The sequence below is a fragment of the Schistocerca serialis genome, chromosome 2 (assembly GCF_023864345.2).
Source record: "Schistocerca serialis cubense isolate TAMUIC-IGC-003099 chromosome 2, iqSchSeri2.2, whole genome shotgun sequence".
In the NCBI taxonomy this organism is placed as follows: Eukaryota; Metazoa; Arthropoda; class Insecta; order Orthoptera; family Acrididae; genus Schistocerca; species Schistocerca serialis.
The window spans coordinates 44,567,867-44,584,920 of NC_064639.1; the positions used below are offsets into that span (position 1 = coordinate 44,567,867).

Genomic DNA, 17,054 nt, shown 5'->3' on the forward strand with positions numbered 1-17,054 from the left:
GGAAACCGTTGAGATTGAACTTAACATATACATGGATGGACATGATAAATGAAAGGTTGCAATTAATTTTTCATCTGTGATTATTACTTTACGTATGAAATACACTGTTGCAGATTAATAACTATGAATTTCTTTGAATATTCCAAAATAATTAATCAAGTTTTACTTTTATTCAAGTACTAAAGCTGGTTCTGCAAGAATGAAAATATTATTGTCCATTGAACTCAGCAAACATTTTCACGTTGCAGTGGATTTTTGTTTAACTGGATATACCCCGACTAGCTTTGAAGCATAAGACTATCATTACTATATGACAATGTTTTCTTTTTTATATTGCGAAGCTCTCCTGAAAATTATCCAGTTTTCAAGACACTTTACGATATGTTCAGAATTTATCACTATTTTTAATGGAAATTTACAATTTACAAAAGCTGCAGCTTGTATCCACCTGTAAATGCACAAGATAAAATCTACTAACTCCTTCTATTCTGCGTCTGGAATGCTATGAAAAGAAACATTTTATTATTTTCGTTCACCTCTCCTGTACCTTTTTTAGGGTGTGGTCGTTATTGCGATCGTATATGTAAATCTGCCACTGCTGCAAACTACTCGCTCGCGGCGCAGCTCCGCACCGCCAGCGATATCCAATAAAATGCTGAAATTTCTTAAATAAAATGCGTAATGTCCGGTGCGAACTTCGCAGTAATTGTTACAAACAGATTTTACTAGATAAATATATTTTAACACAAACAATTAATGTCTTTACACACCTTTTACAGCCGGCCGAAGTGGCCGAGCGGTTCTAGGCGCTACAGTCTGGAACCGCGCGACCACTACGGTCGCAGGTTCGAATCCTGCCTTGGGCATGGATGTCTGTGATGTCCTTAGGTTAGTTAGGTTTAAGTAGTTCTAAGTTCGAGGGGACTAATGACCGCAGCAGTCAAGTCCCATAGTGCTCAGAGCCATTTGAACCATTTGAACACCTTTTACAATCCCAGCTACAAATGGCGTTGATCATCGACTTGTGGCAAATGAAGACTACATAAGAGCCTAATACAACGTCACAGTTTCCTCTCCATTCAGTCCGTGCAGAAGACAAGCGATTCTATTACAATATATTGCCTATTTATATCTTAACTAATTCTTCTACAGTCTTTGTCATTTCTCATTACATATCGTTTCTTCTGTGGCGGTTTTCACATCCTCCACCACAGATAGTATTTCACACTCTTCGAATAATCATTTATAATAGCAAAATTCGTAAATATACTTTCCCTCACAAAATTAAGTGTCCTTTTGAAATCCAGTTAACAGAAATACATATAAATTATTTGTTACAGTGAGCATTATACATCGAAATGTTCCTTTAACTTTCACTTTGTATGCGTGCTGCCAGGGAACGTTACAAGTCGCACAACTGAGGCGATATTCCGTAAGCACGCAGTTTGGTTAGAAGACACTTGTGAGGAACGGTGTCGAAAGCTTTCTGGAAATCTATAATATGGAATCAATCTGACATCCGCTGTCGATAGCACTCATTACTCCATGAGTATAAAGAGCTAGTGGTGTTTCACAAGAACGATATTTTCTGAATTCGTGCTATGTGTCAAGAAATCGTTTTCTTCGAGGTACTTCATAGTGTTCGAATACAGTATATGTTCCAAAACCCACTGCAAATCGATGTTAGTAATATAGGCCTGTAATTCAGCAGATTATTCCTACTTCCCTTTTTGGGTATTGGTGCGACTTGAGCAATTTTCCAGTCTTTAGGTACGGATCTTTCTGTGGGCGAGTGGTTGTATATAATTGTTAAATATGGAGCTATTTTATTAAATGATTTAAGCTGCTTTGTTACACCGAGGTTATCTACTTCTATGTTTCTCATCCTGGCAGTTGTTCTTGATTGGAATTCAGGAACATTTACTTCGCCTTACTTGGTGAAGGACTTTCGGAAAACCGTGTTCAATACCTCTGCTTTAGTGGCACTGTCATCAGTGACTTCACCGTTGTTATCGCGCAGTGAAGGTATTGATTGCGTCTTGCCACTGGTGTGCTTTATGTATGACCAGGATCTCTTTGGGTTTTCTGCCAGATTTCGAGACAGAATTTCGTTGTGGAAATTGTTAAAAGCATCTCGCAGTGAAGTACGCACTATATTTCGAACTTCTGTAAAACTTTGCCAATCTTGAGGAATTTGTGCTCTTTTAAATTTGGCATGCTTTCTTAGTTGCTTCTGCAACAACGATCTGACCCGTTTTGTGTACCATGGAGGATCAGTACCATCACTTATTAATTTATGTGGCATATTTCTCTCAATTGCTGTCGATATTATCTCTTTGAAAACATTCCACAACTTTTCTACACTTACATGGTCAGATCGGAAGAAGTGAAGACTGTAGTGTTGGCAGAAGAGCCAACACTGTTTTTCTAGAGGAGGCCGAAATGCACGCGTTTAATTACACGCTGACTGGTGTGAGGTCTGGAACAGGACAATATCTTGAGAATCGCAAATAAAGTAAGTAGTTGATATAATACTTAACTTTAATCCACAATTGTAGAACATCGCTCTTGATGATACATGCTTCATATAATAAATATCAATTGAATACGGCACCTTGCTAGGTCGTAGCAAATGTAGCTGAAGGCTATGCTAACTATCGTCTCGGCAAATGAGAGCGTATTTGTCAGTGAGCCATTGCTATGAACGTCGGCTGTACAACTGGTGCGAGTGCCAGTACGTCTCTCTAGACCTGCCGTGTGGTGGCGCTCGGTCTGCTATCACTGACAGTGGCGACACGCGGGTCCGACGTATACAAATGGACCGCGCCCGATTTAAAGGCTACCACCTAGCAAGTGTGGTGTCTGGCGGTGACACCACAAAGACATTTAAAGAGGCGTTAAGAGCATTTTTATCAGCTTTTGTAAATAGGTATACGTTGTGTTTCTTTTTGATGGTTATAGATGTTACGGTATTCAGTCTAGCTAATCCTTGTATTTGTCACAATACTCACTATTTGTCCAGAATTATTTGTTGCTAAAAGGTCAAGTATGCTTTCGCAACCATTTACGATTCGAGTGGGCTCATGAACTAATTGTTCAAAATAATTTTCTGAGAAAGCATTCAGTACAATTTCGGATGACGTTTTATGCCTGCCGCCGGCTTTAAACGTACAGTTTTTCCAGCATATCGAAGGTAGATTGAAGTCACCACCGACTATAATTGTAAGAGCTGGTTACTTATTTGAAATGAGACTCAAGTTTTCTTTGGACTGTTCAGCAACTGTCTCTTCTGAGTCGGGGGGTCTGTAAAATGATCCAATTAATAGTTTAGTCCGATTGTCAGGTATAACCTCTGCCCATGCTATTTCACACGAACTATCCACTTCAATTTCGCTGCAAGGCAAACTACCTCTGTCAGCAATAAATACTCCACCACCAAATGTATGTAATCTATCCTTTCTGAACACTGTTAGAGCGTTTGAAAAAATTTCGGCTGACCTTATTTCCGGCTTTTGCCAGCTCTCTGTACCTACAACTATTTGAGCTTCAGTGCTTTCTATTACGGCTTGGAGCTCTGGTTCTTTCCCAACACAGCTACGACAATTTACAATACCAATCGTTTCTACAACTACCTTACTGTGTTTTACCTGCCTACTTTTAGATGGATAGATAGATTAAGGAAAGGAAAACCTACGTTTATAGTATTTGTAGACTTAGATATAGCTTTTGACAATGTTCACTGGAATACTCTCCTTCAAATTCTGAAGATATGGGGTAAAAAATAGGAAGCGAAAGGCTATTTACAACTTGTGGACAAACCAGACGGCAGCCATAAGAGTTGTGGGGCATGAAAGGCAAGCAGTGGTTGAGGAGGGTGTGAGACAAGGTTGCAGCCTATCCCCGATAGGCCAAAATGCGGAGGTTTCGGTATTTGGGCAGCAAAGTAACTGACGATGGCTGAAGTAGAGCGGATATAAAATGTAGACTGGCAGTGGCCAACACAAGCGATTCTGAAGAAGTAAAAAGTGTTAACATCGAATATAGACTTGACTGTTAGGAAGCCTTTTCTGGAGGTATTTGTCTGGAGTGTAGCCACGTATGGAAGTGAAACATAGACGATGAACAGTTTCGACGAGAAGACAATGAAAGCTTCTGAAATATGGTGTTACAGAAGAATGCTGAAGATTAGATGGGTATATCACGTAATTAATGAGGAGGTACTGAGTAGGATTGGGGAGAAAAGAAATTCGTGGTATAGCTTGACTAAGAGATCGGTTGATAGGACACACTCTAATACATCAAGGGATCATCAGTTCTGTATTGTAGAGATGTGTGGGGGGTTAAAAATCGTAAATGGAGACAAAGAGATGAATACAGTAAGCAGATTCAGAAGGATGTAGATTGCAGTAGTTATTCAAAGATGAAGAGGCTGGCACACAATACAGTAGCATATAGAGCTGCACCAAACCAGTCTTTGGACTGAAGACTACAACAATAAGAAGAATTATTTATGTGTAGTATGGGTACACATACCGCGAAATAGCAACAAAGTATTAACTTGGTTTTCTGGACGTTCTTTACACGAAAATGTTTAAAATAGACTTTTATAAAGACTTTGCTCTTATAAATCATGGTTAAAAAATATAAATAACTATTAACAGGACTTCGATACTTTACTTTTCTTTAAAATTGTCTTTAATTTCCAAATTTACTTTTTATTTAAGTTTGTTTTAAGACAGTATACAAAATTTTAACTAGTGTGCACCAGGAAATCAGAAACAGTTAACTCCCGGGAAATTCAAGCTAAAGTTTCTCTACCAACCCTCCCTAACACTAATCCATCCCACGTCCATATTCATCTCGTTTCTGGTGCTATCCTCCCTCGCTTTTATGCTTCAGAGTTTTTCTTCTTCTTTTTGCTTCTCTGGTGGGTTCCAACACTAATTTCTCTGCTTCAGAGAGTTTTCTGCGGTCAGTGGTAATTATAGTTCTTTGCCTTATTTAGTCCACCGGGCACTCCCATCAGTTTCAAAACCTGAAGCCTTGACGCTGGACCATAAATGAAACACAGCACAGCATTCAGCTCACCTGTTTTCAAAGTATATTAGTCCAACCAGAACAGATTTGGTATCCACTTCCATATACAGTTCCTAAAACTCTATTTGGGTTATGTGTCCCGCCATCTAATTACTTCGCTAATAATCTTGTGTCAGTAAGACATTAGAGACTGAAAAGATGTAAAGAAAGAAACAAGCGACAAGAGAATTCTTTTTTGACACAGCTGTCTGCCGACATGGGGTGCGTCGTCATGTGTGATGACACTTTTAAATTCGTCTGATTTTGGAGGTTTTTCAGTGCAATTTCGTCGAAGTGTACTTTTTCTTGTTCAGAAAACTACAGAGAATTTTTTGAAGCAGAATTTAAAAAATCGATTTTTTGGCACTTATTCGCGTACGGCCTCATGTTGGCTGCAGGTGCTTTTACTGTCGGCCGCCGTGTGTGTGTCAAATAAAGGGCGGTGCCTGTGGGTGTAAGTTGTTGTGATAGCGGGGGCAGTCTCCACTCGTGAAAGTAGGGGGTGTATCTTGGTGGTGTCCTGTCAGTGCAGTGAGGTGCATTTGTGCGAACCAGTCATCCTGCTGAAATGTACATCAGAGCTGAATTCTCGCCAGTGCTGTGGCACATTGTGATAGGGTAAACGAGGGTTCAAATGGTTCAAATGGCTCTGAGCACTATGGGACTTAACATCTGTGGTCATCAGTCCCCTAGAACTTAGAACTACTTAAACCTAACTAACCTAAGGACATCACACACATCCATGCCCGAAGCAGGATTCAAACCTGCGACCGTAGCAGTCGCGCGGTTCCGGACTGAGCGCCTAGAACCGCTAGACCACCGCGGCCGGCCGTAAACGAGGGAGTCGAGGTCATACTTCATGGCTGCGGTAGTCTGTCGCCACAATGTTGCTATAGTCACTGTCAAATCAAACTGTAACATTCTAACCGTCTTCTGCAATATTCGGATCTACCAAAAAGTGGCGACGAATCGTTCTGTGACGATAGACTAGTTCTTAGTGCCCTGGATAAATACTTAAGAAACTTGCAGTATTCTAAGTAGTGCTTAAATTTACAGTGACCCGACTGCCGGGCATGTTATTTGGTCATCTAGTATAAACTGAACTGTTGTAAATGCAGAACTACAGATAATTGAAGATTCCGTTTTAAACTACCTTGGGCGTTTTTGTGTACGGTTAGCTGCTTGTAGTAATCGATTTATGTTACAGGAGTTCGTTCTGTGCAAAGTTTTGCAAATTCAGCCTGAACTATAGCAAGTTGAAGACTCAAATGATGGTGGTCACTTTGACTGAGATTGATTCTCGTACTACTGATGGCAGAATATGACACCATCTGCGTAAACTGAGTGATTTGTTGTAACTTCATTTACTCTCTTCCGAATTGTCTCACTTATAATTACGTAATTCTGGTCAGTAAATATTTTCTGTCTGCTGCGAGCTTGAGTCTTGATATTATCTTTAAGCATTAAGAATAGGCTTCGGGAAGCACACATTTGTTACAGGCTGTATAAGTTACTGCGTGTTACTCTGGAAATTTAAAATTTGTTACAGTTGAACAGCACGTTCTTGTGATATTGCTTGTTCGGGCTTTTATCAAAACTGGTAAAATCTAGAAATTTCACGCAACTACAGTTAAAGTTAACTAAAATTGGTTTCATTGAAACATATTTGAGTTTTAATTGAATTTCTGATCCCACTGATGCTTCATTACTTAGAAAAATGCATGATGCAAACTGTGCTGTCTTAAAATACATTTATTCACTACCGGTTTCGGTCATGCTCCATCTTCACAGTGGAGAAACATCTAAACATCTATTGTAACAATTACACATCCCATACATACCGCAACGGATATTATTCCACTACGAAGACGATCCATGGTCGAAACCAGTAATGGGTAAATATACTGAAAGACAGCATTCAAGTTGCTGACGGGAATAATATACAGAAGAATGGGAAAGATAATTTAGGATGTGTTAGAGGACGCAGTTTCTCTTTAGGAAAGGTAAAGACAAAAAAAAAAAAAAACCATAGGGGCAATTCTGACGTTGCGGTTGATAATGCAAGCAAGACTAAAGAAAAAAATCGAATCACGTTCATAAGCTTTATCGACCTGGAAAGTTAAATGGAGCAAGATGTTCGGAACTGTGAGAAAAACAGGGTAAGCTGTACGAAAAGAGGAGTAAAATACAATATGTGCAAGAACCAAAGGGAGAAATAAGAGTGTAAGACAGATATGTAGTCTTTCACCCCTATAGTCCTACTTTACACATCGGAGAAGCGCTGACGGAAGTAATAGAAAGTTTCAAGAGTGAAATTAAAATTCATTGTGAAAGGACATCAATGAAAGCATTCGCTGATAACATGCTAGCCTCAGTGAAAAGGGAAAAGAGTTACAGGACATGCTGAATGGAATGAATAGTCCAATGAGTGCAAAATATGAAGTGAATGTAAATAGAAGAAAGGCGAAAGTGATAACAAGTAGCAGAAATCCAATGAGTACAAAATATGAAGTGAGTGTAAATCGAAGAAAGGCAAAAGTGATGGTAAGTAGCAGAAATTGGAACAGTGAGAAAGTAAACATTAGGTTTGGTGATCAGAAAGTTGATGAAGTTCAGGAATTCTACTATCTCGGCATCAGAATAACCAATGGTGGACAGAGCAAGTAGGACATAAAAAGTAAACAAGCACTTGTAAAAATGGCATTCCTGGCCAAGACAAGTGCACTATTATCAAAAATATATCTCAATTTGAGGAAAAAGTTTCTGACAAAGTACATTTGGAGCGTAGCTTTGAATGGTAGCGGAACATGGACAATGGGAAAACCGGAAAAGAAGAGATTCAAAGCATTTGAGACGTGGTGCTACAGACGAATGTTGAAAATTGGGAAGACTGATAAAGTAAGGAACGAGAAGGAAAGGAATACGTGGGAAACACAGACAAGAAGAAGGGACAGGACTGTAGGACATCAGTTACGACATCCGAAAATAACTTCCACGAAACTAGAGTGAGTTTTAGAGATAAAAATTGTAGAGGAAGACAGAGGCTGGAATAATCCAGCAAATAATGAGGACGCAGGTTGCAAGTGGTCCATGTATATAAACGCTGTTAACAGCTGTCCGAAAAATATTTTTTATGCTTCATTACTTTTCCGTGTTGTGGTCTTTGGTTCCAGTTTGTGACTGGCCACATTAAATTGACATTTTTAATTTACTTTCTTAAAACTTAACTTACTTCATAATAGAGTGTCGAAGTTTTACTTTGTAAAGAAAATAACTTGAATTTTCCGGTCAGTGGTTTGAACAGAGTCTTTAATTGTTTTAGGCATATGTTTAAAGCTATCATCTGACCAGTTTTCATTATTTCTTTATTGCGTTTTGAAAATAAGTGTGTAAATATCTATGTCAAAATGAACCATTTAATTTCAGCCCAACACGTCACCACTGCTTGTCCGCTCCCTGCCACTGCAATGGTAGCAGAGCATAATTACGAGAGAGGTAAGGTTCTGATCCCATGCGGTGGTAGGGCTAAGTTAGGATGTGTAAATAATTTGTGTACTGATTGGTGCATGGTTGTACTGATTGCAGGTCAATACCAGGATGTGTCACAGAAACAAGCACTGTTATGTGGTTATCTTGATTTGAACAAGGATTTGCTTGTTATGAGCCCACTATACGCGGTGAAAGACTTGAAACCTGCATTGAGCAACTAGGACAGCGCATGCGCGGAGTGCTGGGCGGCAGCCTTGTTATCAACGAGGAAACCGTAGGCAAGGTGAGTGGTGGCTGTTACTGTTGGAGCGACCTTGTTGATAGTGTGCAGGCTAGTACAGTGTTATTGCGAGGAAGCATGTTCAACCGAGTGAAAGCGTTTCAAGAGAATCATTCAGTCAACCGGATTCAAGACTGAGATGTACGAAGTACGCACCCTAAGCAAAAATGTGTCATTCACCACTAGCGGGATAAAATAAGGAACTTGCATTAGAAATGTATTTACTAAGTTGTTAGGTTACCGTATGTTGTGATGGGGCTGAGGTCCCTGAGCAGACTGATGAAAGTCTGAATAGGCAGAGTGTTGCAGCAGTTGTGCAGTAGGTTGTGTCAGTGTTGCTGAGTGTTTCTAGCTTAGCGATAGATTCCAATGAAAAAGTGGTTCACACAGCAGTTGAAAATTTTGGGTGTGGTTTTTTGGGTTTTTGGACGTGGGTGTGTTAAATGCCCTCCGCCGTCGGGAAATTCAGAAGAGCCGGCCGCGGTGGCCGAGCGGTTCTAGGCGCTTCAGTCCGGAACCGCGCTGCTGCTGCGGCCGCAGGTTCGAATCCTGCCTCGGGCATGGATGTGTGTGATGTTCTTAAGTTAGTTAGGTTTAAGTAGTTCTAAGTTCTAGGGGACTGATGACCTGAGATGTTAAGTCCCATAATGCTCAGAGCCATTTGAACCATTTGAAATTCAGAAGAAAAATCACGAAGGTTATCTTCGAGCTACTGTCAGGAAAGGTTGTTGATAGGACATTTGTCCGAGCGATGTCGGCATGGACTTGTAAACAGCTACGTTTATCGTACCCATGGTGTTTCTGAGAAATTAGCCCAGTGTACTGCAAATGAACACATAACAATAACGGCACTGTGTTTAGAGATCTCTGAAGCTGATGTGACAAATACACAGCTCTGACAAAAAAATAAAACTCCGCACCACGAAGAAATTATCAGCATGGGACTGAAATGTGTAGATTTGATGTACATCTACAGAGAAACAAATGATCACAATTCCAGAAAAAACTGCATGATTTATTCGATAGAAAAAGCTTCACAAATAGAGCAAGTCAATAACGTGTTGGCCCACCTCTGGCCTTTATGCAGGCAGTTATACGGCTTGGCATTGACTGACAGAGTTGCTGAATATCCTCCTGAACGATATAGTGCCAAATTCTGTCCAAATGGCGCGTTAGATCGTCAAAATCCGCAGACGGCTAGAGGGCCCAGCCCATTATGCTCCAAACGTTCTCAGTTGGGGAGATATACGGCGACCTAGCTGGCCAAGATAGGAATTGGCAACCTCGAAGACAAGCAGTAGAAACTCTCGCCGTGTGTGGGTGGGCACTATCTTGCTGAAATGTAAGCCCAGGACGGCTTGGCATGGAGGAAAACTAACTGGAGGGTAGAATATCGTCGACATACGCTGTGATGCAAGGTTGCCACGGGTGGTAACCAAAGGGATCCTGCTATGAAAAAAAATTCAGTACTCCAGACCATCACTCCTGCCTGTCTGGCCGTATGGGAGACGCCAGTCAGGTTGGTATCCGGGACGGCTCCAGACATATCTTCGCTGGTCATCGGTGCTGTTCGAAGCGTGACTCGTCACTGAAGACAATTAGACTCTAGTCAGTGAGATTTCAGGCGGAACACATGTCTGGAGATGCCCCGGACAGCTGTGAGATATCAACGTGACTCTCCCCCGCCATACGGCCCAACACCCAGGAGTGATGGTCTGGTGTGCCTTTTCATTTCATAGCAGGGAGGGCACCTTTGGGTGTCGTCCACGGCACCCACCCTTAGAGAAGAGCGGTACGTCGACGATGGGGCGATGAGGAGTACCCTTGTAAGAGGGTGGAAGTAAATTCGGACTGGTCAGAGCACACATCACGGAAAAGATCTTAATTGCTTACTTAGGCCCTCTTCTGCGTAATAACAAAGAGAACAGGCACTTTGGGTTGTTTTGGATATGTTATAAAAAAATGGTTCACATGGCCCTGAGCAATATGGGACTTAATTTCTGAGGTCGTCAGTCCCCTAGAAATTAGAACTACTTAAACCTAACTAACCTAAGGACATCACACACATCCATGCCCGAGACAGGATTCGAACCTGCGACCGTAGCGGTGGCGCGGTTCCAGACTGTAGCGCCTAGAACCGCTCGGCCACTCCGGCCGACCTGTGTTATCCACATTCATGTGGCTAGTTTCCAATATATCAGGTACTACGAAGATTACTATCCACCATTTATCACGTGTTTTCTCAGTGTTTGCTGCTTCTAGTACGTCCCCACCACTTTATCCAGGACATTCCAGAACTTCTGCTTCGGCAGTGCCATCCGCCATTAAACTAAGATACCATATCATCCACAGCCGTCATTTGCAGAATGCGTGAATAATAACTTGGAGTCAACACTGATTATGTTCCATTCCAGCGCACAGTCTCAGTGGGCCCGATCGATATCATGGCTGAGCTTTGCGATGAACACGGCACACCATGAAGCTAACAGGTCAACGCCTGCCAGTAGTACTGTGCCAGGGTGGGTGACACTAACTGACGGGTGACCCACGGTTCGTCAGCCAACCAATTCACTGAGTAAGTCGTGACTATTATATCAAGTGAACAACTTATGTACTCCGATCGGTACCAATACCAAAGGTTTATGGGTTAACTAACTGACATCACTTGAGAACCCAAACCTGGTTAGATGTACAGGACGACTTTTGTATCAAGTCAGCAACGTATGTATTCGGATCGGTACCAAACCAAAAGGTTAAAGAGTTACCTAACTAACTGATATCACTTGAGAATCTGAATCTGATTAAGACGACTTGCACAGATTAAGATCAGTTAATGATATCAATCATCACACACCAAGCGTTCGTTCGATGTTTCACTAGACATCAGTGCGGATTAGGCAGATAGGCATTATTACTTCCCTTCCAGTATGCAACTGGTAGGTGCATGTTACTGACAGCCCACAGGTTACATTGATGTAAACGCTAGTAATATTGCAAGTCAGATAACAATTCATTACAAACGATAGAAAACGTGACTAGAGCACATTCATTAAACGTAATCTGGCCACAAAGAATTAGTTCTTTCTAAGGTGAAAGGTTCGGAAACGTTACTGAAGTTAGTCATCATTTACTCGTCAGGGGAAAAAATCCTTATTATGATACTGGTGGGTGGGATTATTTTTTGCGGAATTACTATATTTTATTTATTTTTATTTTTTTATTTTTATTTATTTTAAGATACCACAAAGTCATCTACACTAGCAAGACGTATAGTTCAGTACGTCATTCCAACATGAATTATACAGACAGTGGCTTCTATAACATCTTTTTTTTCTAAATTTGACACACATGGACTTATAAATGATAAATTAGGATAATCAATCAAGGTAAAATATTGTTATTTTACTGGACAAAAAAACACAACTTAACAGTCGACAGTAGTTTCGTATATTCCTCACAGTAAATTTCAAAGAAGCAAACCTTTATCTTACCCTAATTCATCATTCAGGTCTCAAAGGATCTTGCAAAACCGTTTCATCAATATTTACTTTCGAGTTCTTTAAAAATTTTACGCTGCGAAATGCGTGCACAAGCTTTGTTCTGTTGTCTCATTTATAAAGTTACGTTTGATCATAGACCACTGCTGACAACTATCAGCGATAGTATACCAGTTGTCAAAATAATGTCAGTATCTATATGAATTTTTACAAGGTACTGCACTTCTCGCTAATAAAGTGATGTTTATATTGCAAAAAGTTTCTCCACAATTAATGGTCTTTGATAGAGCTGTAAATTGTAGCTACTCTGCCTCCTTTTTCCCGCTACTAAATTTTATTCTCCACAAAAGTCATACCAAGTTCGTGATTACTAACTTGTGATTGTTGTCTTTAATATCCTCACTTTTCACTCTAGCTACAGCTTCTTTATTTACACCTAAAATATTGTCGTATTCTCTTTACTTGTACTTTCTCTAATAGTAATACTGTCGACGCTATTTCCTTCTCTCACTTACTGCGCAACTACCAAATGAATGTCTTAACAGGAATTCAGTTTTGACACATCCGCCTTTGCAGCGGTTTATTGATTCTTCATAGTTACAGTCAACGGTATGCAGCTAAACAAAAGTTTAATTATTTTCAATTAAAAAAAAAGAAAAAGACATCACTAAGTCACCAAAGCCATTTTATGCCCTAACCTTAATCAATGATGTCACAAAGCTAGATCTTCTCAGTAGTTGGCCTCTAACTACGATGACTCTTTCCCCCAAAGTTAATCCCAGTGGTCATTCGTTGAACATTTACTCTAAGTAGTGGCTGTCTCTGCCCACCTGTCATCATAATAGTGCCAAATAAAATTATCAGTCCCTACGTAGAAAATCATCTCATCACAAAATGGATTTGTGTTGCAATTCGGATAATTACGAACAAAATTAGAATCCCGATAACAATGAGCTTGAGTCTGTGATATCCAATAGTAACTCTGCGAGTAACCTCGTAGTCCAGACAATCTCTCACTACGACTCCAGTAGAAATAAAGGAGTTTCTGCCTCAGTCACTTGTTTATTTTGCCACTACGCGTTTCGATGGTTCACACCATCTTCAGGTGGAGAACTGTTTATTTACATGGCTGATGCTGGTGAAGAGTACAGACGTCTTTTCACAATCGTAGATCAAGGGCAGTGGAGGTTATTTTGCATCTTTCAAGGGTTGGCAGAATTGTAAAAGGTGAGCATACTGTTGCCTGTCTGCACACTACATTTACAGTGTCGTTACGAAGAACTTCTTTGAAAAAAGCACCCGGAAGATAATGTCGGATGTCGATGTAACTTCGTATACGTACACAACGTTGGTGGTTACGTGGCGGGAACCATTAGAGATGCAGTGCTCTGTGACAGGTACAATGGTCACCGGAGTGCATTAATGTTGTTCGCATCCAGTGTTGTTACTACGCATGGTAGGGTATGTGAGTGGGCGTGAATAGCGTCAGATGCTGAGTGGTCACTGTGGAGGAAACGGAGATGTAGCGTTCTCGCATATACAACCTGACAGTTTGAAAGGGGCGTCACAGGGGATCTCCATTCGGCCGGCTGATGTAATAGTGCAAGATGCAGATTGGTGAGCCATTCGGATGTGACAGTGGCCCGATGTTGGTCTGAATGGGAACGTGAGCGCTGGCATTCCAATCTACCACGACTCACCACCACGCGGTGGCATCTCTGCATTCACATCTGCACCTGTCATCAGAGAACAAGTGATAGGCTCTGTGACACATTATGTGTCATTCTACACCAATGGCAGGAGACTAGTAGTAGCTAGATGGAATAGGTAATTATTGTACCATGCGTAGACTGCCGTCAAGGTCACAACGACTGCTTCTGGAAAAGTGCCGTGACTGGGAAGCATGGAGTGCTGATCAACAGCGTCGCACTGTGTTCAGCGTTGAACCGAAGATCTGCACACCTGGATGAGCATTGTCTTCAAGTATGGTGGCGACATGAAGACAGGTCCCATTCTTTCAATGTTTTGGAGAGGCACAGCGGTGTTATTCCTGGCGTCGTGGTGGTGGGGGGGGGGGGGGGGGGCAGGCATCTGATATGACGTCAGGTCACGGCCGGTAGTGCCTGAGGGAACGTTGATGGCACAACGGTGCGTCGCTGACATCCTGACTCCTCAAACGTTACCTCTCATGCAACAAAGCGTTGGTGGCTTTTTCAACAGGACAATGCATGTCAACACATGGCCCGTTTCTCTATGAGCTGCGTGTACTACAGCGGCCAGCAAGATTCTCAGTTCTGTCTTCAGTAGAACACGTGTCGCACCAGCTCGGACGTCTGCTCTGTTCCTTTGCTAGTATCCAAAATATCACGCACCATTTACCAACAGTTATGGGCCACCTTGCTTCAGCAGTGGATACAAAGACTTTATGAGACCCTATGCAATCGATTCAGTACGTGCATCCAGGCCAGAGGGAGTGCAACTACTGACAAGTTGGCTCATGCTGCTACGCTATTATTACATTTCACTCGAATTAGTAATCACTGAAATAGCATCAGATACCCTCTGAATCTGCGAAGTTTTATTTCTGTTACTCTTTCCCTTCTTGGTGCTTCAGTTTTCTTGCCAGGCAGTGTATGTGAAATAGGAATTATAGCCATGAAAGAGTTAATCTTAGAAATAAACTACTACCAAACTACTGTTTCTCATGCAAGGTGTTTGTAATTTCTCTTACGTACGTAGGTGGTGATCCGAATGAAGGAAACACCTGAACTGAACATCATGAAGAGCAGCACGACCCAGCCGATGACGACGATGAAGAAGAGGACGGCGCCGCTCATGCTGGCGCTCGCACGCTCCTTCGCAGACTGTCTGCCGCTCGTACGTGAGTGCCAGGCTTCCAGCACCACGACGGCAGACTGCCCACGTCTAGACATACACTTACAGACACTCACCTGCCTCTACCTGCTCATTAGACGACTGCCCAACGCTCCGCTCTGTGATAAGATAGCGCAGGACGAGGTCACCCACAATGCTTTGTCAATGTCACCACATTGCTAAGCCTTAGTGCACTTCCCAGCTACTAAAATACTTATTGTAGCGAACGTTTCCGTACCGAGAATGCTATGCACCAATAGTCGAGAGTGCGATATATTTACCACAAGCTGCTTCAGGACCTAAGTAATTCTATCATCAAGTGCTTAAAATTACTATACCATTAGGCAGCGTCAAAAGTAAAAAGCCAGCAGCAAACACGCATTGCCAAACATGACACTCTTCCTTGGACGTCTCACGCAGGCACCAGTTCTGTGGATTTTTTGAAACACTGCAGCAATGTCAGGCTGAAGGGCTCAGACATCCTGATTTCTCACCACCGTGCCCCTACGACAGTCACACGAATTCGTAAGTCAGAAATATGGCAGCAAGACCACTGACGTGACCTCCAAATATTATCTGTTTAATGGAGAATACACCGAACAAAGGGAGGGAGTCGTAGCGGGTAACCTACTCTCGCCTACGGATCCAAATTTGTATATGGAACATTTCGAGAAAGACGTCCTGAAGTCATCCAAATGAAAACCCACTTGCTGCTTCCATTTTGTGGACAACAAGCTCGTCATGTCGCCTCATGGAAGAGACAAACTACGAGGCTTCCTCGTACTACTGAACTATATTCATCACATCATCAAAACCACTGTGGACACCGAGGCAGAAAGAAGACTACAATGCGTGACGTTCTGCTCAAGGGAAGAGCTGATGGCACCTTGGGCCACGGTCTGTACGCACACTGAGCTGTACTTGTACACAGACAGCTGCCCCCACGCTGCACTTGGAAATGGGGTACTAAAAACGCTACATTTCGTTTATCAAATACCGTCAGAGACAATGAACGCCTTATGACATTATGCTATGGCTATAATTACAAATCTGACCTATAAAATATAAGACACAGTTATCTGGCCTGAAGATCTGCTTGAGACCACTGTGGTTCATTTACTAAAGAAATCCTATGACAATCAATCTAAACATTATAGGACAGTTAGTGTTAAATGCGATGTTGCCACGGCCGTGATCAGAATACTGCTGAGAAGAACAGAGTAGAAAATAAAGAGAACGAAGGAGGAGATGAGTTCGGATTTAGAAAAGGAAGAAAGACCAGTGCTGGAATCGGAGGTTTAAGGATGACAGCAGAAAAAGTTTTGAAAGTGAATAGAGAAATCTATTTTTTGTCGAATGGGAAAAACCATTTGATAGAACTGACTGGTACATGCTGTTGAAGGTTCTGGAAAACAGTGGTGTACACTGAACGAATAGAAGGTTGATAAAGTAACTATCTATGGGATAGAGAGTGGTAGCCCGAGTAGAAAACGATGAAACTGGGGAGGTGGGTATTGGAAGAGTTGTAAGACTGGGTTGCTGTACGTCATCTGCACTTTTCAATTTGTATGCGGAAAAGCTAATCAATAAGGCTTTGGAAAAATCAAAAGGACTTACAATGGGAGGAGAAAAAATAAAAACTATCACGTATACTGATGATATGACTACGCTAGCAGAAATAGAAGAAGAGCTCCAGGTTGTACATGTGTGAAAAGGGTTTCGAACGAAACAACATTGGTAGGACCAAAGTAATGAAAATCGAAAAATGAAACACGATTAATATATCATTGCATGGAATGGCGTAGAAGAAGTTCGTTCATTCATTCCAATATTTGGGA

At 41.6% G+C, this 17,054-nt stretch overlaps 1 protein-coding gene across 1 annotated transcript in view; it reads right to left on the reverse strand.

Annotated features, from left to right (window-relative positions):
- LOC126455437 (gamma-interferon-inducible lysosomal thiol reductase-like) overlaps nucleotides 1-15,281 on the reverse strand; it is a 115,251-nt gene extending 99,970 nt beyond the window's left edge. The window contains exon 1 of the mRNA XM_050091186.1: nucleotides 15,078-15,281. Within this exon, the coding sequence (XP_049947143.1) occupies nucleotides 15,078-15,275 (198 nt within the window). The 5' untranslated portion in view covers nucleotides 15,276-15,281. The remainder of the gene's footprint in view (nucleotides 1-15,077) is intronic.
- Between the last annotated feature and the right edge of the window lie 1,773 nt (nucleotides 15,282-17,054).